Source organism: Lonchura striata, chromosome 8, assembly GCF_050655825.1.
Source record: "Lonchura striata isolate lonStrDom1 chromosome 8, ASM5065582v1, whole genome shotgun sequence".
In the NCBI taxonomy this organism is placed as follows: domain Eukaryota; kingdom Metazoa; phylum Chordata; class Aves; order Passeriformes; family Estrildidae; genus Lonchura; species Lonchura striata.
The window spans coordinates 21,256,752-21,283,044 of NC_140710.1; the positions used below are offsets into that span (position 1 = coordinate 21,256,752).

General features: G+C 37.8%; 1 protein-coding gene across 4 annotated transcripts; it reads left to right on the forward strand.

Moving 5' to 3' along the window:
- The first annotated feature begins 3,388 nt into the window (after window positions 1–3,388).
- STXBP3 (syntaxin binding protein 3) lies at window positions 3,389–24,570 on the forward strand. Of its 4 annotated transcripts, XM_021547093.4 has the most exons (19): window positions 3,389–3,450; window positions 6,274–6,323; window positions 7,064–7,145; window positions 8,497–8,573; window positions 9,209–9,287; window positions 10,666–10,766; window positions 12,602–12,756; window positions 13,617–13,707; window positions 14,643–14,767; window positions 16,187–16,291; window positions 16,791–16,848; window positions 17,052–17,117; window positions 17,523–17,603; window positions 18,225–18,363; window positions 18,808–18,914; window positions 19,375–19,473; window positions 20,248–20,333; window positions 20,910–21,058; window positions 23,427–24,570. In XM_021547093.4, the coding sequence occupies exons 1-19, from the start codon at window positions 3,408–3,410 to the stop codon at window positions 23,516–23,518; spliced, it is 1,785 nt and encodes a 594-aa protein (XP_021402768.2). In that variant the 5' UTR covers window positions 3,389–3,407; the 3' UTR covers window positions 23,519–24,570. The 4 variants fall into 4 exon arrangements, with proteins under 4 accessions (XP_021402768.2, XP_085442679.1, XP_085442678.1 ...); XM_085586553.1 differs by lacking the exon at window positions 8,497–8,573; XM_085586552.1 differs by lacking the exon at window positions 7,064–7,145.
- Window positions 24,571–26,293: the final 1,723 nt, after the last annotated feature.

Sequence of the window (26,293 nt, forward strand, 5' to 3'; positions counted from 1 at the left end):
CACAATATTCACTGCCAACCAAGACCTGTGAAAATTACTTGAATCAAGACACCTTGGGATTTACTGTCATGCAGCTCTTCAGTTTGTATCCAGGGTCTCTTTAATTCCTTTTTGTCTTTCTGATGCCATTTTATTATTTCATGTGCCCTTCCTTAAAAAGCAGAAGGAACTGCAGGGCTGTAAAAGCAACTGTGATGAGTAGGGGTGAGCTAGTGGAAGTACCAGTGCTGCCCACTCTGGTGCAGTTGTTGCAGTGCAGTACAGCGCTGCATTGGACATTCATCCCAGAGGCTTTAGAAGAAAATTTCTGCCAGTTTTAGCTGGAGGAGCTCTGGTTGCAGAGCTGTTGTCTCACAGTGTGCACTCTTCAGTTCTCAGGGTAAATGACCATGACCGAAGCACTATGAACCACAAGTTTCCATAGTCTGCCATGTGCCCATAATAGCCTAAGATAGATATCCTTGTGAAGCCTCATCTGTCTTGGAAATTACCTGTGGCTCCAATGCTAAGTACTGGAATAGTAATATTAGTAGCCTCCTACAGCATACAAGTTCCCCTCTTTAGAGGAACCTGAAGGAATTTGATGAATTCTGCTGGCTTTAGATCTTTGAGCCCTTTGACCCACTGTGAAGCACATGCAGCTTCACATGTATGGATGACCACCAGCTATTAAGCAGGGTAAAACAGCATTTAAGTGCCAATTTTGATGTTTTGCAATGAGGTTGTCATTGTATCACTTTTCACCAGCAATAATTAAAAGCAGTAGAACACTAAATCTCAGTAAATTTGGGTAGAGTCTGATATCAGCTGAAGGGTAGATTTTTGCAAGTTCCTTTAGTAGATTGAAATCTAAGGTTTGAGCTATTACTCTGTGTCAAATGAAATTTAAAACAATGTGTATTTTAAATAATATATAGAAATTTTTTGAGAGTGTTTGTGTAATTCTAACTAATACATCTTTACTATTATGCATTGAATTTAATTTTTTTAAAATTAAGCATTAATGAAGTAATTCCTGTGAAATAACCTAGCTGGTTTTAATTACCTAATTTGTTAGCCCACATGATTTCACAGCTACTGCTCTGAAAGCATCCATTTTAGCATATCCATATGCTGCCTGCCTCCAAGTATTCAACAGGAATTTTCTTGGTTCTCAAGTCTTCTTTTCTTCTTTTCAAGAGACAGTGGAGTGGGGTTGCATTGTTTTGGGCTTTTTGGTGGGATCTTTGTTGTTTGTTCAGTTGATAATTTTATTGCTTGGAGTTTTTGTTGTTGTTGTTTTTTTTGGGTTTGTTTTTTTTTTTTTTTTTTTTTATCATGAAGTCCAGAGCTTTATACAAGTAAATAGTACAGAAACAGCATCTACAAATACAACTAATTGGCCCTTTCCTGTGATCTGGAGCTAGCGTGACCCATAAAAGTGTTTACCTCAGTCTGGAGAGACCCTGCAACGAATCCTGACCAAATTTTTAAATCGGCTTAGTGAATTCCAGTGCTGTTTAATGTATCAGCAATGTTAACTGTTAGGCAGTTATTAGACAGTGTGTAATGCCTGAATAACAACACCTTAAGGTTACACACTGCCAGAGTAGGAGGTGTGTATCTGGCTCAGTCAGTGTTGCTTTTCTTCTGTCTTTTGCTAATTGTATATATCTGCTGCCCAGTTTTTTAGAGCTGAAGCAAAGTGATTTTTTATTGAAATCATGAAACAGATTTAAAATTTATAAAGACATCAAATGTAGTTTTAAGCCTGAAGCAAACATGAAACAATTTTTGTTTACAAAGCTGCTAGAACTTACAGACTATTTTATTAAAAATCACAAGTGGATTTTCTCTTCAGACCCATTCAAAATTAGGCAGGCAAAACCAAAAAAACGTTTTGAGTATTTACCTGTGTTTGCTGAAAATATCTGAAAAGGAAGATGTTACAAAATTAGAAATACAGTGTAACATATTTTATTTTAAAAATTTTAAATCTAAGAATGTTAGTAACAACAAGCTGTAATGTTATGTTTATGAACACATTTTACTGGTATGATGTATTTGCTCAGATTCTTAAGCATGGAAAGAGTACACAAGCAATGAGATTTGGTACAGGTACGCAGATTGTACTGCTTCTGCATTTTCCCCTCTGAACCTGCCTATTAATCCCGTTTGCAGTTGTTGACACACTTCAAAATTATTTTTCAGTCATATGTAAACAGTGCAACACTGCGGTAGTAATGGAATACCAATACGGAAGCGGATATCTGATAGTGCTCCACCCTAACTTTTAGTTTACTTTTCTGAAGAATACAGTATCATCGCGAAAATAGCTTTACATCAAGTAAGTGGCACTTACCATTTCTAGGCAGCTGAGAAGCACTCCAGTAAACGCTAATGATTTACCTTTCGTGCTGCACATCTTGTCAGAACTTCGTTGCAGCTTCGCACGGGGGCGAGCCGAGGCCGATGCCAGCGCCGTTGCCAGCGGTGCTGCCGCTGTAGGCGCACGGCCCGGGGCACAGGAGGTCGCGCCGGGCTGGCCGCTCCTCCCTGCTGGGTCAGAGCTGGGCAGCGGCCACCAAGCCCTGGTGACTCGGGGCCACCACAGCGCTCGGCTTCTGGCCGCAGGCTCGTGGGGGTCTCTTCCATTCTCCCACAGGGTGCGGAGTCTGTATGGTTTATACAACTCACAAAACAATTAAGCTAAGTGAAAGTTTGTCTTCGGCTCATTGTCTATTGCATTTTTGCCCACTCACAAGGATCTTCTTTTCTGTCGGGAATGATGCTCTCATCCTTAAGGGCATGGGGTATGATGCCTTCCTCTTTGAACAATACACTGCCATACAGACTGGGAACTAAATATTCTTCCTCATACCTGGCGCTGTAGAAAGAGAATTTTTCCTAGCATTCCTGCGTTATTTGTTCCGGCTGTTGGTTCCCCTTTGAGAACAGGACTTTGTCTTCGATGATTATAGGCATCAACAGCCGCTACGACCCGACACTGTTTTCCTTGGTGGTTTACACGCATGTCAGCGGGAACCTGGGGGCGGTTTTCGTGAGGGAGCCCCGGTTTTCCCCCAGAAGGAGCCGGGACCGGGGCAGGTTTCGGGAGCCACCCCGGCCGGGCGGTCTCCAGCTCCCCACATATCGCCAAGGGCGGCCTCGGGGGCGGGAGCGGCTCCCACCGTCCCGGGCTCACCTGAGCAGGGGGCGAGCCCTCGTCACCCGGCACTTCCCTAGTGGCAAGTTCGGAGCCCTTGGCGACAGACGAAGAGCGCCCGGCTCCCGGCCGGCAGGTCCGGGCTCCTGAGGGGCTGACCCCGGCCGGCAGGAGCCGCCCCGCCCGAGATCGGGCTGCGCCCTCCGCCACCGCCCCTAAAGAGGTGGGGAAGGCAGCGCTGCCAGGCGGGGCTGGCAGCAAGATGGCGCCGGCAGTGCGGGGGCTGAAGAGCTTCGTGTGGCAGAGTGAGTGACTGTGGGGCTCCTTCCCCGGCCCCGCGGCGGCAGCGCCCTGGGGCCGGCCGGGAGCCTCCGCCGCTGAGGCGCGGGCTCCGCGTAGCTCCGTGTGTGGGATGGGGGGTGCCCGCCGAGGGGGGCTCCGGGGCCGCTCCCGACGCGGCCGGGGCCGCGCTGCGTGTCGGAGCTGAGGCGGCCGAGCGGGGCTGGGTCGGGCCCGGGCGGCTCTGTGGGCAGCCGTGCCCGGCGGACGCTGTGCGTGGCGGCTTCTGCCGGCGATTACGGGCGGTGACTCGGCGCGCTGCTGGGAGGTGGCTGCCCCGGCTTGCGACGTTGCCGCAGGTGTCCTCAGTGACAGGGCTGCAAAGAGTCGCTTGTGCCTTTTTCCGAGATAAGGGTGAGCTCTGCAGGATACAGCCCACCTGGCGGGCTTTTGAAGAGCCTAAACTTAAGTCAGCTCTTCATGCATTTCTTTATTACTTCCGAGCTACTACTTTCGGAGCTACTCCGGCCCCAAAGGGGATCTCTCACGGAGTGCACTTCCCACTTTGTGTTTGGCTTCACGGTTTTCGGTAGAAAAAGCGGAGGGTGTGCCCAGGTAGGCTTACAAGTGAACTGCAGATTTTTATCTCCTTGTTTTGGAGCAGGTTCTGCTGGTGTTTGTTACAGAAAATGAAGTTGTAACTGCTCCTTTCCTTGCTGGAGTAGAAAGGCTGGTAATATTTCAGGTAGTGTGAGACCTTTGGGGAAAAGGCATTAGCAGCCACCTCATCCCGGGCTTAATTGTACTGAGGTTGTGACTCCATGAGCTGCTCAGCCAGCCTGGCGACTGTCACTGAAATGGCGAGGTCCTGCTGCTGTCTTCTTTTCGTTTTTCTCTTCTGCTTCCACCTAAAAGCTGTTTGTTTGTGTCACTAGAAGTGAAAAGCAGACTGTCCCTCTGGAGTTCAGTTCTAATTGCTGGCACCGGTACCCTTCCTGTATGAGAAGCATTTGATATATCATTCCTGTATGATACTTTTGTTTAAAACTTAATCCTTAGAAATCCCCATTTTTGCTGCTTTGTTTATCCTGCTGTCTTGCTCTTTATGCCTTTTACTGTAAGGTCCATGTTTTGTCCTGAGATATTTTATAGAGGACTTGGACCTTAAGAGGGAATAATTAATCTAAGCATAAGTGTATCATTAAGGGCCATAAAGACTTGAAAATGGTGTTGGCAGTGTGAGGAGCAAAGAATAGAATGACAGCGAAGCAGTCTGAATAATAAAACACTTATATTACAAGCTTGATTATGAGGAACTTCTGAAATGAATGCTTTGTTAGTCATCTAGTTCCTCTTGTCTTTCCAAGACTACGACAATAATGAAAATTGATGAACTAAGTTTTAGACCTTGTCTGGCACTTTTAAAATGGGTACTTGAAGACCATAAACTGCTGCTTCCTAATGTTTCAGTAAAACATTAGGGGGGGTTTATTAAGGCTGATTCACATTTTATCTGAAAATAGCGATGCTGATGCTTTATGTAGCACCTGTATCAATGTGTATCTTGTTCCTGCTCTGTAAATAGGCATAGAAGTTACACCTGTGGCATGTGGAATTGAAGCAGAAGTGTGTGGAAAAGTTAATTCATAGAAGTTTGTTGTCAGTTAAACCCACAGTTATGAGGACAGAGAAAGCTACCTGTATTTAGGAGACAGTAGTTCCTGTGGATAAAATAATGAAATACAGAGAGCTGCTCTATATAGTTAATCTCTAAATGAAGTCTTTTTCATGAGGAATTCAGTCAGGAATTTGTTTCACAACTTTAAGTTGTTTTGTAGACACGTATAATAGCTAGCCATAGATAGCTATAGTGACTTTTGTAAGTGATTCAGCATTTTAGCAATTCTGTTTTTTGTATCACATGCTTAACAGTCCTTTCTTCAGGAAATATGTTATAAACGGGTTATTAATTTTGTCAAGGTGTGGTTTGCTTCTTTTTTCCACACAGGGATTTGGCAGCCTGCTGTTCTGTCAGCATTGTGTATAGCTCTTTCCTAGATTGTGAAGTAAAGATAGAAGGAAAAAAGCCTTTGTGAAGTAGTTAAATGTATTCAGAGAGGACAAAATCTGAAAGGTAGTTAGGGTGTATGGTTAGTATAAAATATGTGAGCAGAAAATGAAAGCCTGGACAAAAATGGAGCACTAACCTGGGTTTGGTTTTGGTATATGCAGAATGCTTGCAGGAGAAAAATTATTTTGAAAGCCTATAAACCATTGTAGGCCAATTATTTGGGTGAAGCAGCTGCAGGTTGAGGGCAAAATAAGAGTGGGAGTAGTGCGGAGGCAAGTACACAGTGTCTGGTACACTGATAGCTTGGAATAAACTTTCATTTTACTATGGGAGAAAACTGGCTTCTGTTTTTTAATTGCAGAAATGAGGTTCAAGACAACTGAATTATGCATTTCTGTATTCCAGTGTCTTTTATAGGCAAATATTGTAGAAAAAATAGAATATTTGAGATTTTGGACAAGGTTGTTGGACACTCGGTTTATTAAAAGGAATTCTGTGTAATGCTAAAGACTAATTAACTGGCAGGAGTGTTGTCAGAAAATATGAATGTTAATAAAATTTTCATGTGGTTAAAAATTTGTCATTACACCTGTGTACAGTCCTAGAAACAGGCAGGGACAGTTTGTGGTGAAGAATTCTGTGCAGGTATGTATCAGTATGGGGTTTTTTCCTTTCTCTTTTTAGGGCTCTGAACATATGAGTCTAAATGGGTGAAATATTTTTTTCTTTCTTAGTAACAGTTTGATTCCTCTAACTGGTAAACTGTATCTACTTACAGAGCTGAAATTGGCAGTATTTGATGATTTCACCAAAGAGGAAGAATGGAAGGTACAATTTTGTTAAATTTTTAATAAGAATTCTGTCATAACGTGAACAAGAAATCTGTATTGCTGAGTAGAGAACAAATACATAAAGTAAACATCAGGTATTTTCACTCAAGATTCATTTCTGTCCAAGTATTAGACTTTACTTTTGATAATTCAGATTTCTCTAGAATGCATGTTGAAAAATCTAGAGGCTAGTAGAGGAAGAACAAATGGCTAAGTAGTCTCTTTTTCTTTTTAATTAAATGTGAAGAAAAATTATAAACTGTGTTTATCTTCACTTTCCTTTTGGAAGACTTGTACTGTATTAATTTCAAAAATTACACTGCTCTGCAGTACACGTGGAGCAGTATTTAGCAGTATGATATCTGTTAGAACTGCTTAAACTATAAAGCTGTTTTAAATTAAATACAGCTATATTTGAGCAGGCCATGGGGTAAATTAGCAGGAATTCAAAATACTTGTGTCCAAGTGAAACTTTCAAAGTACTTTCTACTATGAGTAGGGGGAACAAAGTTCACATTTAAGATTGAGCTTTTCTTTGGAAATCCTGTACATTAGGAGCTGCCTTCTGAGATTAGTTTCCCCCTGCAATGTTGGTATATGCAGGTAATGAAAAAACTAGAATCATAAAATAGTTTTAGCTTCAAACTTTTATGGCAAGTTGTTGAAGAAATGACATGGGTTTAATATAGCTGATTGATTTATCTAAGTACTTGTGTGGTTTTTTTATAATATATTTAGGTAATGCTTTTAGATGATTACACTACTAAATTACTGTCACTGTGCTGCAAAATGTCTGATCTGCTGGCAGAGGGTGTCACAGGTAAGCATAATTCTTATTGACACACCAATGGCAATATCCTGGTGAGAAAAAGGGAAAGGCTGAAATTGACAGTACCCTTGGAAGAAATGGTCTTTATTTGGGTGATGAAGACAATGAGTTATGGGATATTAAAATAGAGTTTCACACTCCTATAGTAATTGGTCAATTGTGATGGATTTTTTAAAAATTAAAAGCCACAAATATTTCTCTGCCTGAAAGCTTACATCCCCATTAATTTTTTCTCCTAAAGATTGCTCTAAGGGTTTTTTTGTTTGACTAGGGTTTTTTGGTGGTTTTTGCGCTTTTACTTTTTTTTTGTTTGTTTGATTGTTGTGGTGGTTTTTGGTTTGGCATTTTTGGTGGGTTTTTTTGGGAGGTGGGAATGGGTGTTTGTTTGCTGATGCCTATTTTTGAAATTGAAGTAAATTCCCAAAATGTAAATGAAGTAGTTTTAATTAGCTTTAGGTCTAGATTTTCAGAAATGCTTGTGTAAGAGGTTGTTGTTTAGGCTTGGTTATTTATTCCACAGTACTATTCTTATTCCAGTTATTCCACATAACATGATTATTCTGGAAATATAATAGTAGACCTGTATTAATTTTGCTTTTTGGGTGTGTTTTTAATCATAAATGCTACTCATCCTTCGTGGGAAACTTTTGGTGAGCATGCATCCTTTTCATCAAGAACAAACCTTTTATTTTTAGTGAGCACACTGCTGAAAGGAACCTGTCTTTCCACATCCATCTGGATGTGGAAAGACAGTCTGACATTACTTATCTTCCTTGTTCCTCCCCCACAAAATTTCTGCGCCACAAGAATATCTCTGCATTCTCAAGCTAGTGTATTGTAAAATTATACAGTAATGACTTCATTAAAACAGATAAAAACAAGAGATGAATGAAGCTGATTTGCTGAAAAATGTCTTAATTTGTGCCTGCAATTATGTTGAAACAGAGTAATTGCCCAGGACATAGTCAAACAAAGGACAGAAGAGGCTGTAGTCCAAAATGATGCCCTGCATAGTTTCTCTCTGTCCTTCATTGTGCTGGAAAAAGAACTGTCTTGCCAAGAGAGTTGCTACTGGGCCCCATAGCTGGAGTATGTTTGCATTGCCATTCTGTTGTAGAAGCGTAGAATACCTCGGAAGAATTTAGTCCTACAGCTTTAGTTGTCACTTGACTGAGAGTTGAAAAAGCCTTGTGGTAACCTTCTATATATAAAATAACAAAGAAATAAATCAAGACTCTTGGCAGAAGGTACATCCAACTCTATATTAAAATATGTGCAGTGTTTTCCTTAAAGATCCATAATCTTCCTAATTATAAAAAATGTAATATTTCTTACTTTATAGTGGTGGAGAATGTATATAAAACCCGTGAGCCTGTCCCAAACATGAAGGCAATATATTTAATAACTCCCACAAAAAAGGTTAGTATTTTAAAGTGTTGCAAGGTCCTTCAGACTGAAAAAAACCCTTATTTAAAAATGTTTATTTACTGTGTACAGCTGTGCAATACTTAATCTCTGCATTTTCTCTGATGCTCCTCTATGTGATGTCTGATTTCCCCAAGATGAAATGACAAAGTAGTGCCACTGTGGAATATGTTGCAAATGTGTACCTTGTGGTCAATATAGGTACTGTATCATTGCTTAGCAATTGCAACCTCACTGAAAAACATGTTGTATCACATAATGATGCAATACATTGAAAAATAAAATTCAAAGTAATGGCTCTAATAAGAGATTGATGTTACTTCCTACAAACTCTCAGCACTGTTACAGCTGGAAAATGATGCAAATATTGTGATGTGTGTGCTACCTGAAATGAGCTTGGTGCATGAATGACCATCAGTTATTCTTCATCTGCTTGTTATTCTTCATCTGGAATTAAAAATCTTAAACTTCAGTGTTTCCTTGTTGAAATGCACTATTCCTAAGTGGGACTTGGTAATAGAGCAGGAGGAGAGGAGGGAGAAGCTTTGTCTGGTATGTGTAGAAAGGCAAAACACTGGCATGATGCTGTTGTTTTGGTTTTTTCCCCTTATTTTTCTTGCCCCCATAAGTCTGTAGATGGACTGATTGATGACTTCATCAATAAATCATCCAGCAGATACAAAGCAGCATACGTGTATTTCACTGACTGTAAGTAAGCTTTTGGTTTGGAGTTTGGTAACTTCGTACGGGTAAATAAGTAAGCTACTCACTACTCTGGTCTGTAGTTGAGTAAATTAAATTTTGGGTCCTCTTTTTTGCTAGAGGGTTTGAGACTCAAGTCATTAAGTCATAATAATCTGGGTTGACAGGCTGTGCAATAATAATTTCTTTCACAATTACCAGTCTTGATTGTTCTCCACCTCTGCTTTTAATTTAGGTAATGTAGTTTTATTTTGAAGTATTCCAGTCTTCTCCTGTATTGGAGTGTGGAGGAAGACAATTCAAGTCAAACTATGTATCTCTATATAACTATAACATAAACAAAATAGTACTAAAAATGTAACTGCATGAGAACTTTCTGCAAGAGCTGTGTTAGTAATCAGTTGCTTCAGGTAGTTCCTTCAGACCTTTGAGCCAGCTTTTCCCCTTCCCTGAAAGAAGGGGCCTCCTTAGCCCTTGCACACATTACATTAATTGTGTAGCATAGGCAATTACTGGGAGCAGGGTTAATGTGATTGCACATGGCCTTGCAGTCAGTCAGCATGACTAAAAAGGCTGTAAAGAGGGGAAAACAAAAAACCCAAATGTGCTGCTGAAGGCAGAGACTGAGGTGTGCCTGTCTGTGGACTGTGTGTATCTGCTCCTGGATGTTCTCAAAGCAGTATTAAATAACTATCCAAATGTTTGGTTTCTTGTTGAATTTCATGCTGAAGCAGCAGTTATTGTTCTGGAAAAGTACTCCTATCTTGCTGTATTGCTCCTGGGTTGCAAGTGGGCAAGCTTTCAGTTTGAATACTTGCCAGAACTTTTCCAGTTGAGAGGAATAGCTCCTGAGAGAAATAACTCTGTCACTTCCAAATTTGTATAGTATTCATGTCATTGATGTATTCCTTAAACTCAATTTCTAGACTGGGATCCAATGTAGCCTGGAAATGTGGTGGAACACCTTAGAGATCTATAATAAAATGCCATATCTCCGTGTTTTGCTCTTAGATATATACGTGTGATTTATTTTTGTAGCTTGGGAAATTTTTTTTCACTCTTACATGACAAGAAATAGCAGAAATCTTTACTTTGATAAAATCAACATCCTTCACATTTGCAGACTGCTAATGAGTGTTCAAACGTTTTGCTTGCAAAAAAGCCAGTATAAACGTAGCTTCTGAAAAAGATCTCATAAACAAAATATTGATTATATTATCTATTTCACTTCAGGAAGAGTAGACAATTTTTTTTTTTTTGTATTTTATGGTTAATTGGGTCTTAATTTAGAATTGTCTGCTCTGAATACTGTATGCTTGTAAGTGATCTGACAGTTGGAATAGTACAAATTATTCATACTTAGAGTCTCTTTTTTTTCCACTAGTTTGTCCTGACAGCCTCTTCAATAAAATTAAGGCTTCATGTGCAAAATCTATAAAGAAATGCAAGGAGATCAACATTTCATTCTTCCCTTATGAGTCTCAGGTAAGTTTAATTCTTAACCTTGACAATAGTCTGAAGGATTATTTTCAAATGCTGTCTATTAGTTTGACTGACAAACTCTGTGCGAGATATTTCCATTTGGGCACATTTCCAGTGCTTCCTTATGCTTTTCAGATGAAAACAAATGCTCTCATACTCAAAGTTTTACTCTTTGCACTTGACCTCTTTGATGAGGTCACCAAAGCTGACTTTGGTGTCAGTTGCAATAGGGAGGTTAAAGAAGGAGTCTTTTCCCTAAGACCAGGCAAGTTGTCTGGCTGGTTTTTAGTAAGAGTTTGTTACTGCTGATTTGTACTACTGTTACTACTGAGGTTTTACTTTGATAGGTTGGGTAGCTGGTACATAGGAGTAAGTAGGACTTGGTGAGGGAAAGGAGAACAAAAGGACAAAAATTACTACAACTTGCCAGTCTTTTCAGTGAGAGGAGAGCATGGAAATCCTGCTTTCTCAATTAAACATCTATACTACCAGTGGAAACCAATGGATATTTTCCATGTGCAGCCACACAGTGGGTGTTGTATTGAAAAGTAATTAGTTGCTCATGTCCCTCATCAGACACAGAGGGCACACTGATACTCACTAAGACAGTGAAGCCTCCAAACTCTGCCCAGTTCTGGGAGCTGGAGAACTAATCAGAGCTAACCATAAATGTTTCCCATGTCAAACATTATCAACCTACCCCCTATCAAGGGGACAACTCTTATGTGTACCAAGTGGCAGGTGAACATAGCCCTGCCTCACTGTGGTGCAGTTTCCTGGTTTGAAGACACATTCCTTTTTATTATGAAGGGTTCTTTATTATTTTGGTTGAGAATCCATCAGAGGATAATGAGTGTTGTGGCCCATTTGTTTTCTTTCCAGTGAGGTTGATGTTTACAAGTTGTGTTTCAAGCTGGTTTTGGGAGCCCTGCCCAAGCTGCTTTTCTGTACCAAATAAAGCCTATGAAAATGTTGCAGTCCTGGTTCTCTGGAGGGCTCACCATGAAAGCAGAAATCAAGACTACTTTTCTGTAGTTGAAAATAAGCAGCACTCTTCTTGCTGTACCAAGGCTTTTTACTAAGTTTTGTATTCTCAGTACCTGGGGTTGTGAGAACCTTTTGAATCCTTAGCAGAGGAACAATGTTAACTGGTCTTCCTGCTTCCTGGGATGCTAGGAGTAAATAATCAGGCTGAGCTCTGGTCAAAGTCCAGGTGATTATCTACTCGAGTGAAGCAAATGCCTTTATCTGGATGGACATTCTTATTTGGCTCTGTAGTTACAGAGTCCATCTGAAACTAGAGAAAATCCATTTACTGACAATGGGATTGTACCCATGTTTGCATTCCATTTACAAAACTGTTAAAAAAGCCTTTCATCTCTGTAGTACTAAGCTGCTTTAATCAAGATTTAATGCATTTAAAGAATTTCAGCTATTTAAGGTAAATTCTTCATATTAAAAGCAGATACAATATGTAAATTTTTATATTAAACCAATTTAACCTTGATACCTTCTACGATCATTCTGACATTGCATTGTATGGCTCTGTACAAGGCACTGATGGGTGTTTATTTCCTTCCTTCCATCTGTCCTTCCTTCAGTAATTTGAAAAATAGTCATTTATGTAGAAGAGTAATAGGGAGAAAGTCTGAGAACAAGAAGATGAGCTCAGCAGGACAGAGGAATGAAGTGTGGGTTTGCTTGTTTTTTTTTACTTAAGTGTCCTATGTATGACTTTTTCTTGTAACATATAGTTTTAAATTATTAGTGGACTTTTTACCAGGTATTTTGGCAATCTGCAAGTTAGGCCCTTTTTTGCTTGCTTTTGCTTTATGCAGGTATTTACTCTCAACATCCCAGATGCATTCTACCGCTGCTACAGTCCCACTCTGGAAAAGACAAAGGACAAAGATGCTGTACTGCAAGTCATGGCTGAACAAATTGTTACCTTATGTGCCACGTTAGATGAGAATCCAGGAGTGCGATATAAAAGGTGGGGCAAAATTAGTGTTTTATAGTAATTGCTTTCATTTATAGTGCTTGCCTCATTATTTGGTTATAGCTTGAGGCTGCAGCAGAGTTTGATTTTTTTTTTTTCTTGTGGTTGTGGATTAATAGTTTTTAATCCACAAGTCTGAAATATGGAATGATAGGAATTTGTGAAGTGTAGGTAGAGCAGTGTTACTCTGTGTATGTGCATGCTATACCCTGTCTTGTTCTGAATGGTTTGTTCCATCTCTGGTCAGTAGGGTGACACTGATATGGTGAATTCTTGTATGGCACATGCATAATCCTCTAACAGAACCGCTGCTGTTCAGCCATTTGCAGCTCTGCTTGGCACCAAGGAATTCAGAAATTGTTGTGGCACATGGGATCAGGATTTCTTGTAGTAGAGATATCGAGAAGAATGCCTCTTTTGAGCTTTGAAAGGGATTTATCTTTGAAGTCAAAGTAGACTTCTGAAATTTTATTCAAGGACTGCATTCTGTGGTGTAATGTGAAGTGGTGTCTTATTCTCTGCCAAGGTAACAAATAGTTGCTTGACTGTTTTTTTCTGTTCTTTCTCTTTTTCTTTCTTGTTTCCCACCTCTGAGTGAAATTTTAGGTGCTGGGCCATGTGCCAGCTAATGCCAGTCTTTTGGCTGAAGCTGTTTCTGCTGTGTAAAATACCTGAAGCATTCAAAGAGTGAAATCATAATGTAAAAGTGGAAATATATTGAAACTACTTAGGATAGAGTTCAGAAACTCATGAAAGCAGAGGATCAATCTAGAGAGTTTTCTGTTTTAAAGGTAGTATTTTAGTGTACTGATGAAGAAATGCAAGTTATTTTTGCATGCTTCTTTTTTTCCTAGTGGACCATCTGATAGAGCCAGCAAACTTGCACAGCTTGTTGAAAAAAGTCTTGAAAACTACTACAAAACAGATGAGAGAAGCCAAATAAAGGTAGACAGTGAACTAAAATGTTTGATTTCTTTTTTTAACTTTTTTTGTATGTCTGGGGAAAAAAAAATCTTTGAAATATTCTTCAACAATTAAGCTCTACAAATATAGATCTTCTTTGATAATAAAGGCAACTAGTTGCCATTTAGTTGTTTTTGTGTATGAAAGCAGTGTAGAGGTAATACTGTTTAAGTAAAGATGTATTTGTGTGATCAAACTGATTTTATTTGAAAAATTAGTCCTGTGATAATGTAGGAGGATGCTACAACCCTGAAGACCAGTGGATAAATGTTGTTTTAATATCACTTTCCATAAGGCCATATGTAGAAGGGGCTTACTGCAGAATTGAAATGTTTCCCCTGAAGGGACTTATTGTCCACAATGATACGGCTCTTCACATAAATAACCGTTTGATTTGTCACTACAAATAAGGCCTGATTAGGGCAGCTACTTAAACAGAAAACTCTGGGGTAACCCATTCTGATTTTGACTTTGCACTTTGCTACAGAAATAAGTATTCCTGCTGCCACTGCCACTTCATTAAATCCCAAAATGAAACTTTCAGTTGAATATTTGGAGGTCTTTTCCTCTATTGCAGCACTATCTGATCTGCAATACAAACAATAGTTGTCTATTACATCTCCGGGCAGCATTTTTGGGGTTTTGTTTGTTTTTCTTTTACACTTTTTTTTCATTAGACTAATGAAATTCAGGTTTCTGAATGTATTCCATTGGGCTAAGAGCATTGCCTTAAACTTAGCCTTTAAAAATATTGTATATAATTAAATCATTCAAACAAATGCTTGGACCCTAGTGCAGTGTTTTTCAGTTATTTTTCTAAAAATATCTACAGTGCTGTGACTAAATGTAAATAGATTTAACATGCATTAACTTTCTCCTGTATGTCTTAACTTTGTGTTTGTTTGATGGCTTTCTAGGCTAAAACCCACTCCCAACTAATAATAATTGATCGTGGTTTTGACCCAGTATCAACTGTACTCCATGAGCTCACCTTCCAGGCAATGGCATATGATCTACTACCCATTGAAAATGATACTTACAAGCAAGTACTTAAAAAAACCCCACCTAAATAGTTCATTCTTGATTATAAAATCCCTGAAATTGTTTAGCTCAATTGCACCATGGTAATGTTAACTGCTTACATTGCATAATAGTTGCTTCACTTTTTGTTAGTCTTTCCTCTTGGATTTTTAGCTTCATCATTTTCTTGACTTCCTCCCTTAGTTGAGATTAGGTACGATCTAATTGGCATTTTTGCTAAGTTTTGAGTCCAACAAATCAAGTTTTTTAAAACCTAAGAACCTTGTACTACTCCTGAAGCACAGCCTTAGGAGTACACATTGAGATTCTCTAGATTTTCTTTCGTATTCTCAATTTTTTTGGCATAACAAGACAAGCAATACCACTAAGTGAATACTGAAAAAAAGCTAGATTCTCAGGTATGCTCACTTTTATAGCTCCAGTAATTTAATTAGTGTAGTTGTTAGAATGTACATGTTTTATTGTGAATACACATTTAAATCAGTCATGCTCAGTTTATAAGCACTGTTTTGGAGTAGTATAATTTAATTTGCATAAGTTCTGTGCTTTACTGTCTGATTGTTTTGTCAACAATGGTTTTGGTAGGACTTTGCTTTCTGATGACCCACTACAGCAAAAGAGACCTGATGGCCTCATTGTTTAGCCAAGAAATGAGGAATGTGTATCTTCAGTTAGAAGCACTGAGTGAAGATTTTAATAGAAAGTGTGGACTCTATGAGTCTGGCTTTGATTGATGGGTATGAAGATGTAGAAGAATATGTTTTCTAGGTAGTCGTGATCTGACTTTCATCATTAATCTTGTAATTTTTTTTCATTCTTTTGCTTTCTGGCAATCTGCACTGTGTGAGTTTCTGTAAATATGAAAATATTATGTGGCATGACTGTGGTCTTGTTTTAGGTTTATTGCTGTTTATATCACATAATAGCTGCTTCTTAATGCTGTGCAACAGTTTATTTTATATGTGAAGTAATTTGTCCTGCTTAGCATTTTGTTGGTGTATGTAACTTCATTTTCCTTTAGTTATAAAATCTTAGAATACACAGAGAAAGCTGCACTTGGCAATGGCAGTGTGTATTATTTTGTGCAGTTTGTGTTTGAAACCAAAACTGAAGAGAAATTGAGGTGCACGTAAATGTATGTTTAAAACTCTAATTACTGCTGGTTTAAAAGAATGTCCAGAAGCTCTTGCCCCGAAGAATCTTTCTAAAATTCATCTGCTGTGTCTATGTATGTAATCTGTAAAATCCTTCTGTAAATTATATTTTGTCAGGCACTAGCTTGGCTTATAAATTAAAATCTTTGTCTATTAGTGTTGTTACAATTTATATTAATGAAACTGTTATAAATAGTACTGTAATGAGGGATGAGAACTGGGGGAAACCCAAACCCCAAATAATTATCTGAATTTTCTCTTGGAAGATACAAAACAGACGGCTCTGGTGGGAAGGAAAAGGAAGCAATTTTGGAGGAAGATGACGACCTGTGGGTGAAGATGCGGCACAAACATATCGCAGATGTGCTAGAGTATGTGCATAAATAACAAAGCCAACTGCTTGGTTTGTTTGGGAGGGAGGGCGTTGGAGATGTTCAGTGGGAGTACAGGCAGTAATGTACATGGTTTGCTAGACAGATTGGATTCAGTTAACTAATCAATGCCAGGAAGAAATTATGCTTCAGAAGTACAGTATGTACCCAGCTATGCAGTTATACTAATGCAGTTCTTGAGGTAAATGGAAATCAAGCCATTTCCTGGCAAGTATTTTCAAATATTTTAAATCTGAAGGGATTATTTTGCATACTGTACTACCAAGCTGCTGCATCAAATGACGTTATGAAAATATTGCAAATAGTATGTTTAATATTTCCTTTGTAGAAAATCACTCTTTTTTTTCTGAAGATAGACCTGTATTTCAGGCTTTTGCTTTCATTCAGAAGTTCTTGTTGCACAGTTCTTTTAAGATTTTAAGAAAATATTTAAGAACTCATGTGCTGTTGCCTTTCATTATTTTCCTCTTTTCTTCAGGGAAATACCAAAGCTTTTGAAAGATGCTTCATCAAAAACAAAAGCAGCAGAAGGAAAAGTAAGTTGTTGAAGTTGAGATATTGTTTTTCCTAGTAATTTAGTTGTTTTCAGCTGATCAGATCCATGTAACTCATGGAAATTAAGACTTTTCTCAACTGCAATTTTCAGGGGTTGTGGGGGGAAGCAAGCTGCAACAGGAAGAGAAATAATAATGTCATTTATAGGGGGAACAGATTTTCAACTTGTGTCATTTCTTTCCAGTTGTCCATATCTGCTCTGTCCCAGCTGATGAAGAAGATGCCACTCTATCGTAAAGAGATTAGTAAGGTAAGGTGTCTTTTGTAATCAAAGTTTTGCAGTAAATAATTCTGTGCATTTTAACTTTTTGTTGAAATCTAGTTTTAGTCTATCATTTTCTTGTAGTGTTCTGTATAGCTGTTCTCCAAATTCATGTTTTTGCCTACTGTAAAATTTAGAGAAGAAAACTAGTTTCCATGTGTTTCATTTTACTATGTAAAAGAATGAAATAGTTTGTGTGCTTTGAGGATTGAACTGTTTAATGTTTTACAAAGTATTAAGGAGGTCGGTCTCTAAGTGAAGGGGAAAACATAGAAAATGTGTGATGGTACCAAAGGATTGACTTTTGTAACCAGTAAAAATGATGGATATGCTAGGAAAAAATTCAAGCTATGACAGCTTGTGATTTTTTCTTTTTTTTATTCTGTTTTACAGCAAGTTCTTCATCTTAACATAGCAGAAGATTGCATGAGCAAGTTCAAATCTAATGTAGAAAGGCTCTGTAAAACTGAACAGGTATGTTTAAAAAAGCCACAAGCCAAAGAGCAGCTTTGCAAGTATTCCAAGTGCCACTTTTTTATTTGCAGGAATAGAAGCTTATTTTAACTGACTAATTTACTATATCTCTTGCCTTTATTTTGTGATCAGTTTTTGAGGTGGTAGTATTAAAATTAAATGTAATATACAAGGCTCTTAATCTCCCAATAAGGAGGTGTTCCTAAGAATTTTGGAGGCTTTTTTGTCTTGAAATCTGTCTAATTTAAGGATCACCTTTGCTTTCATGGCTCAAAATTCCTATGAGGTTGCTTTAATATGTTGTGCAGAGGGAAGCCCTTTTTAAATGTCTGGGAAAAGTACCTTTTAGGGTGAGGCATTACATTGTGACTATAATTTACATTTCTAAGAATTCTAGATATCACATTTTTGTGTTTGAGGGTTATGTAGTGTTATTATAATGCTGTAACTATTGAAATAAATGTCAGACTTGTCATACTGAGTTTAAATTGATGCAACTTGATTGTTTCCTGAAACCTGTGGTTTCATAAAAATGCCTTTCAAAACACACAGGACAATGTTGACTTAAATTAGTTCAATGATTTTAACCATGGTGTCTGTTTTTATTTTTAATTAATTTAGGACTTGGCTCTTGGAACTGATGCAGAAGGTGAAAAAGTAAAAGACTCTATGAGGGTCCTCCTTCCAGTTCTACTCAACAAAAGTCACGACAGCTATGACAAAATCAGAGCTATTCTCCTATATATCTTCAGCACAAATGGTATGACAAATTGCCCTACTTTTTTTCCTCGGTGCTATGAGCTTGAACTCAAGTTTTAGGACAGTACAGTGGTTTTAGTTATCCTAAGTCTCTGCATTGGAGTTGATAGCTGGGTTTGAAAGAAATCCTGTCCATCCTCTGTGTTTTCTCTCAGATTAGTAGCAAAGATCCTACTGGCAAGGAGTTAGGAGATGTAATTCAAGTGTAGATTAATACATAATATGTAGATTCATGGTGTTTTCATATCATTCTTGTTCTTGCAAGTGTGCAATCGTTTGTTCTGTTATTTTCACATGGTATTGAAGCTGTTAAAGGGGGAGCTCCATGTCTGTGGCAACCTGAAAATTAAGACCGTGGAGAAAAATTTGTTGTTGAGAAGAATGTGTGACACAAAACTGGTCTTACAGTCATTGGTAATTGTTGTCTGTTTTCCATATATTGAAGGAACTACCCAGGAGAACTTGGACAAGCTGATCCAGAATGTACACATAGAAAGTGATAGTGATATGATAAAAAATTGGAAATACCTTGATGTTCCTGTTATCTCTTCAGTAAGAATGTATTTATTTATTTTGTAATTTCCTACTGTCCAAGGACCTACACCTCTTTTGGCGACTCTTAGCAATATTATCCAGGTCTGGGTTTGGAAGCAGATAATTGCTGGAATCATTTTTTTTTTTTTTTTTTGTAATGTGTTTAAGTGGTAAATCCTTGGAAAATTATTCAGGTTAGTTGTTTAAAGTAAGATATCCGTAATGTTCCTTCTGCAATTATCAGGTGGTGGCTTGAGCTAGTTGATTTTGGAAACTGCCAACTTACTCAGTTCCTTGTCTCTGAAGTTAGTATTTCTAGTGTATCCTGAATTGTAGAGGTATTCATTATTGTTCTTTATAATTTTTATTATTTCTTTAAAATCTCATACTTATCCCCTCTCCTTATGCTAGTGACTGCTAGTAAGTTTCAAAAATCCAAACACTAAATAATACAGCCATATTTTGAATATATTTTCAGTTTGTCGCTCAGCAGCATAAATACGTAAGAAGGGACCGTTCTAAAGAAGAAACCTTTCAGCTTTCCAGGTGGACTCCTGTTATCAAAGATGTTATGGAGGTAAATTCCACCAACTAATTAATTCATGGGTGCAGTGCAGAAATTTACTTGACTGAGCAGTTGTAGCCCATCTTTTGAATTCCGTAGTATTTTGAGTTAATTTTGTTAAATACATCTGGTGGACAAAAGTGGTCACTTCTAGTCTCTCAAATATAGAGCATTAAACTGCTGTTAGTAATACTCCTTATTAGAGGTCATTTTAAAGGTGAAGCAAATGAAAGTGAAAGCAGTAAGTGTTTTAGAACAGCTTGTCCTGGGGTTGGCACTGTTTGGTATAATTTAGAGATCTGTATCTTCTTGGTTTTAACTCCAACGGGTCTTTAAACTGCAATTCCAATCTAAACTGGTGTGTGGTAGAGCCTGGAAGGTGTTATTTGCCAGAAGTGTAGTTTCATTGTTCTTAAACCTCCTCCTAAGCATCAGTCAGTGACTGGTATCATACAGGATAGTGAGTTTACTATCTGACCCAGTCTGACCCAGTGCTCTCATTCATAGATTCTTGGTGGCTTTCTAATGTTCATTTATGTTTTTAGGGAACTCTGACTTCTCTCATACATTGCCATATAGAAATTAAATACATTAGGGTTATTACAGATGGAAAACTGCTAGTGAAACCTGAAAATCTGTTAGTTAAATCAGTATATGTTTATAAAAACATATTTGTTGGGCTGCATATGTTGGCATGAAATGCCAGTTAGACATCCTTTCTGAAAGCTGAAACTTGGTGGGGTTAAGGTCTGTATGCTTTTTTAAAGTGTGTATTTTGCACTCCAGGATGCTATAGAAAACAAATTAGATTCAAAAGACTGGCCTTATTGTTCCCGCTGTCCTCCCACCTGGAATGGTTCAGGAGCAGTAAGGTAAATGGTTTAATTTCCTGAAATATAATTTACCCAGACCTCAGTATTTCTGTCATTTACTTTCTAAAGCCTTATAGAAGTGTGCTTACTGAACAGTAAAATAACACATGTAAGGTAATGTTAATGTGTCAAGCCTATTTTTTTATTTAATCTAAAACATGCTTAACTTGGTTGTTATTTTAATAATTCTTAGTAATATATAACTTTTTTGTTAGTAGTATCTCCGTTTTACTTCAAGGTTAGAAATAACATTTCATATTCCCAGAATGAGAAGTTTAAACCACTGAGCTTATTAGAGTGAAGTAGTTTCAGGAATGAATGTTCAGTACTGTGACTTAGGTGAAAAAGTATGTTTTACTTCTGGAAGTTATCTCTGCTATGTTAGTGGTGGTGGCATTATTTTGGTCAATTACATCAGGAAATTAAATTCATTTTCTATAGGCTCTCTCATTAGGAAATACTGGCCTGTTAGGCATTTGACCCCTGTTGCCAGGGAGTGGTTTAGGCAAGCCCAGGACAGCTGGAGGTCTTGAAATGAATTCTCTGGTAATATATGTGAAGTGTGTACTTTTGCAGTGCACGCCAGAAGCCTAGAGCGAGTTGCAGAGAGGAGCGCAGGAGTGGAGCAAGGCTGATTGTGTTTGTGATTGGAGGGGTCACGTACTCGGAGATGCGCAGCGCTTACGAGGTCACCGAGGCCTACAAGTCCTGTGAAGTTGTTATTGGTAAGCTTGCCACGGGAAAGGGCGGGCTGGGTGCTGTACTCCAGGTGGTTCTGGAAAATGTAGGAATCATTTTGCTTGGTTTCCCTCTGTTGCTTCACCACACTAATACTATAGCCAGTGTATTTTTTAAAACTATGCACTTAAAAGCATCTTTGCCAGTTATCTCAAGTGTTTGGTGTCTGAAGGGATTTTTTTGCCACATCAAGGACAAGATAGTTATGCTCTACAGAAGAATTATGTCAGAGACGTCAGCGTGTAGCAAACAGGATTTCAAGAGACCTCTATTTCTTTGTATTGCAGTTTCTTCACAAACTTCTGTTTTCCCTTCAGTGGTACTTGCTTCTCTCATTGCTTTTGGAAGTAGGAAAGCTGGCAGACTAGTGCTAAATTTCTCACTTTGGAGGGAAGATAAGAATTAATAAAACCCAACAATCCTAATCAAAATTCCACCCAAAACACTAAACATAAACCCCAAAACACTTTTTCAGTGTAGTTCAGTTGACTTTGCAATATTTTCTAGTTTTATTGTAGCTACTTGGAGGCTTTACATAAACCACACAATGATTAACTGCTTCGGTCCTGAAAACTCCTCTGCTTAAGATTTGGCAATAGGCAGCTGGTGTAATGATCTCTCAGCAATTTAGAGGTATTAAATGCTTGTTCCATCAGCTGCTGTGCTTCAAATGAATTTTAAATAGCACTACAGGAAATAGGTGCTAAAACTTGTATGTATATATAATATGCAGGAACAGATAAAAAACCTTACCACACACCTGTGTCCATCTGCAGGTCCAGGTGATGGCTGGGTGCTGGGTCATCTAAAGCATTCTAAATTGCTTGAGAGGTCTACATCTGGCATTTAAATTTAGTCTTGAGATTCAGATTAAATCTATCTACCATCTACCATGATTTTAAATAAATACTCTTCCCTAAAACAATGCCGACCTTGATTCTGAAATCTAGAGTCTGTTACCTTCAAAATATTCAGGGGTGTTGTAGGTGTGTTTGAGTGTGGTTGGTTTTGTTTTGGTTTATTTTTTATTTGCTGGTTTCAGTGGTGATGGTTGAGGTAAGTTTAATGCTGGTTCTAGTTCTGAGTAGTAATGGAAAGATCAAGACAACAGGAATGTAGTTTAACCAGATTATTTCTTCATCTGAAACTTGTTTACAACACCATATTTAGTGTAGGTGACTCTTTCACTGGGGTATCTGGCACTCACCACAGCCCCATCTTCCTTTTTGTTTAGAGATGATTCTTGTAGTTTTGTTTATAATCCTGGTTTTTGAGGGAAGGTGATAGTTGACAAATTTCCACATGGATTACTGAAAAATTAACATTTCTCTGTGTTCCTGATTCAGAACTCCAGGAATATTAGCCCATTCAGAGTGACACTACTTGTTGCCTTCAGAACTGCAGGGTGACTCTTTGTGGCAGAAGTTATAGTCACTCTCTGTGAGAACAAAAGAGATTGTTGTGCATTGAAGAATAATAAGAATTTTCTTAGCTGCTCCAGACTTGAATTTTGTTTTTTCAAGGAAATGTTAGTCAGTAAAAGCCAGTGGCATTTCTGTGGAACACTACTGTTTGTGATAATCTTGAATTCAGGTAGTTTATTGATTCTAGGGTAAAGCCTCTTATTAACTCACCCTTTCACAGAATGGCAGGTTTCTTGCAGGTTGGGACAATTGCCCAGGTTCAGTTCTGCCTTTCAAACAGGGCAGAGCAGGACTTGAAACTTGTGTTCAAAGTATGAGTCCTGATCTGGATGCCTGAATGTGGGAAGAGGGACATTGCCTACCTAATGGTGACACTCACATGATGGTGCTTTATGGCAGCACCTCTCTGGCCACAGAGAGCAGGCACAGACTCTCCCAGGCATTTTCCCAGAGAAGGCTGTGAGAGAAGCAGAGAAAAGAGAATCAAAACAGTTGTTATCTCATTTGCTGTTCCTGTGTTTGTGCCCATGTGGAATGTGTTTGGAGATTGTTTACCTGAGGTGATTGCTTGATTGGACACTGGTGATGGTGCTTTGGATTCATTGACCAATTGGATCCACAGCTGTGTCAGGACTCTCAAGAGAGAGTCGTGGGTTTTTCTAGCTAGTGATAGCTCTTGTTAGTGTAATATTTAGTATGACACAGTAGAAGATGATATAATAAGCAATTAATCAGCCTTCTGCAATCATAGGGTCAATGCTAATGATTACCCGGCAGGGGGCCTGTGGCAACAGTGCTTTATGTGAAAACACTTGGAAATGTTGCACTCGTCAGTTTTTCAGGTGCAGGAAAAAACACTGGCATGTTAAAGAGAGAATGTCTGAAAGTCAGAATTTGACTGATATAGTTCATGCTTATGTTCTTTTGTCAGGTTCTACTCATATTTTGACACCTAGAAAACTACTAGAGGAAGTGAAGAGCCTTAGCAAACCCAAGGATATGGTCTGCATTAAGGATGAATAGATATGGTGATGTTTATGATACATTAAAAAACACAAACAGTATGTACATATTCTAACTGACTTCTCTAAATACTGCGCTTCAATACTACATATTTCCTAATGGGAGGTCATGTTATAATTTAAATTTGCTGCTTTTGGGGGAGTAGAAGAGAGAGAGATTAAGAGATAAACACATCTGTTTCTTAGATTCTATTTAGTATTACACTGCAAGTGCTTTTTCAAAAGGGCATGTTTGTTCCTAACTAATTATGCTAAAAATTATTGTAATTATATATAAAGTGGAATTGTCTTTGAGAAAGCTGAAAAGTTTCTCTTTGAGAAAGTGAAAACTTTCTATAATGGCATTTATTTCTAAAAATGACTGAATTAAAAAGGGCCTAGGCTCTTGGGTAGGGACTTCAAGAGTGAACTTGTAAATATGGGTTTATGGTAAAAATGTTTAATACAAATTCAGTGTCATAAACTGTAAGGTTTTCTGTAAAAATAACTTGCTGAAAATTTTTAAAATGTGTAATTGTGAAAAATCTAAAAGCTATTTAGATGGTGCTGGGTAAGGGAGATAGTTAATCACAGAATTATTGAGCCATTCCAATCACAGTAAACAACTTTGGAGAAATGCTGTCAACTGTGCACTGAAGTACACTTTATATTTAAGTATATACAGAGATTATTACTGAAACTTTTTTAAAAGTTAATTTCTTAGCAAATTCCTTATGATTGTCTACATAGTCTGTCTGTTTCAGAACTTTAATTGCCTGTGATACAGAAATTCCAAAGCTAAGCATATCTCTGAGGAAGTGGAGGCATGGGGAAAGGACAAAAAGGGAAGCAGCCCAGTCTTTGAAAGGGCTTGGTAACTTGGAAAAGAAAAACACAAAACAAAGAAAATTACTGCACTCAAAAGAATTTACTTTTTAAAATTTTTGTTACATACTAAGAAATACTTAAATTTGCATTGAAGGGAATAAAAAATCAAATTGTATGAATTCTCTAATACTGGCTATGTTTAGAATTCTCTTTAAAAATTAATTAAAATTACAGAACTTTTAACAAGATGTTGTATTTATGTGTCTTGAAATGTTAGTTTGTTGTATGTAGAATCCAAGACAAATGTTATTATGAAAAAGAATAGATTACTAGTGTCCTTTTGTTTACATTTTCCCAATGATGAGTATTTTTTTTCATTATTTTAGTTTTTTTTTGCTTTCAGGTTAATCAATACTTTAAGAGAATGATTTTGTTAGAAGAATTCATTCAGATTTAATTAGAAGGTGGAAAAAGGTCAAGTTCTTTCCCTACGTCAGAGAGGAATGAAAGGGGAGGACATGATGTAATGATTCTAAATGTTGCAGGACATTTTATGGGATGTGATGAGAATAAGTGGCTGTAGCTTTCAAATGCACCTAAATTTGGAATTGAATCTACACTGACTTTTTTTAGTTGGACTACAGAAGCAACACTTTTAAATCAATTGGTTCATCAAATACCATGTACATCACACACTTAAATGTAGCAGAAATATCTGTCTTTTTTTTGTGAATTCTAGTTTATAACTCTATCACAGTAAAACTCTGGAGTAAAAGTACTTACCAAAGAAATGCTATGTTCAGTGTTTTCTTACTACAGATGTATACTTTGGAATTGGTACTGAAAAATTTCACTAAAATTATATATATTTCTTACACCTTTGGCAAGAGGAACCCAAGTTTGTTTTAACAGCTATATGTAGGTGCAATTTTTTCCTATTCCTAAAGCTGGAAAGTAGTTAAGTACAGAAAAAAATAGCAGTTATCAGTGTTTTACCCTTAAGGACTGAAATAATTTATTTCAGTAGTATATAAAATCCATTGTGTTGAATTTTTTTTTAATTGCACAGAGTTGAAGAAATACCAGCTCACAATTCTGGATAACTTCAGCACTTAAATCTTTTTCCATGTCTCTGCTTCAGGTCTAAGTGCTATCACTAGCTCAGCCTGATAGCTGATAACTCAAAAGTCTTAGTCTGTTTTTTTTGTATCCCTTATCCACTTTTTCCATCAGGCAAAGCAAAGCCAAATGTTACTGTAAAGGTGAAATAATGAAAATGCTATATGATAGGAAATCTGGCACCAATATGTAGCTCAAAACAGCTTATGAAGGGGTAAGTGGAAGTTATATTCAGATATTTGGGTTTTTTTTTTCCCCCCAATGATCTTCTCTGCTACGTTTTTTCTAGATCAAAAATCGTATTATCAAGGATGGGCAAGAGTTCTGTCAGGATAAATAAAGACTTTGTATTTCAGGTATATTATAATTTTGAAAGTTCATATTTTCATATTATGCATATTAAAATACTTATCTAATGCTACATGTGGGCCCAGCAATTGGTTTTTAAGGTTGAATCTGGAAATTGGGACAAGATTCAGAAATTACTAAGGAAAATCAAAGGTATGGAACAATCTTCATTCCAAGAAAGGCTAGACCAGCATCCTTAATCAAGGGTGAAAAAAGATGATGGTGGAGTGTGTGATGGAAGTCTCAAAAGCTCTGTTAGTGTTCAGACTGAAGGGTTGTTTCCTGTTCAGTGTGTGAAGTGACAGGTGAAACCTGCAGCTGTCAAATCAGAACGAAAGGACCTTTAGCATTCAAGATGCCACTCAGTAATGACATGCTCTAAATTGTTATATGGGGAAAAATCCTCAACATAAAACATGTATTTATAGGGCTAATAAGGATAAATGTTACTGCTGATGTGAAAGGATTCTGGGCTTTCAATTTGCCAGAGGATGTACTGAGG

What these genes read in the sequence shown, in the direction of transcription:
- STXBP3 (XM_021547093.4), top strand. Translation starts at nt 3,408, where the DNA reads ATGGCGCCGGCAGTGCGGGGGCTGAAGAGCTTCGTGTGGCAGA. An exon ending in GGCTCTGTAAAACTGAACAG is followed by an intron (nt 17,604 to 18,224) that starts GTATGTTTAAAA and finishes TAATTAATTTAG; the next exon opens with GACTTGGCTCTTGGAACTGA. An exon ending in ATATATCTTCAGCACAAATG is followed by an intron (nt 18,364 to 18,807) that starts GTATGACAAATT and finishes CATATATTGAAG; the next exon opens with GAACTACCCAGGAGAACTTG.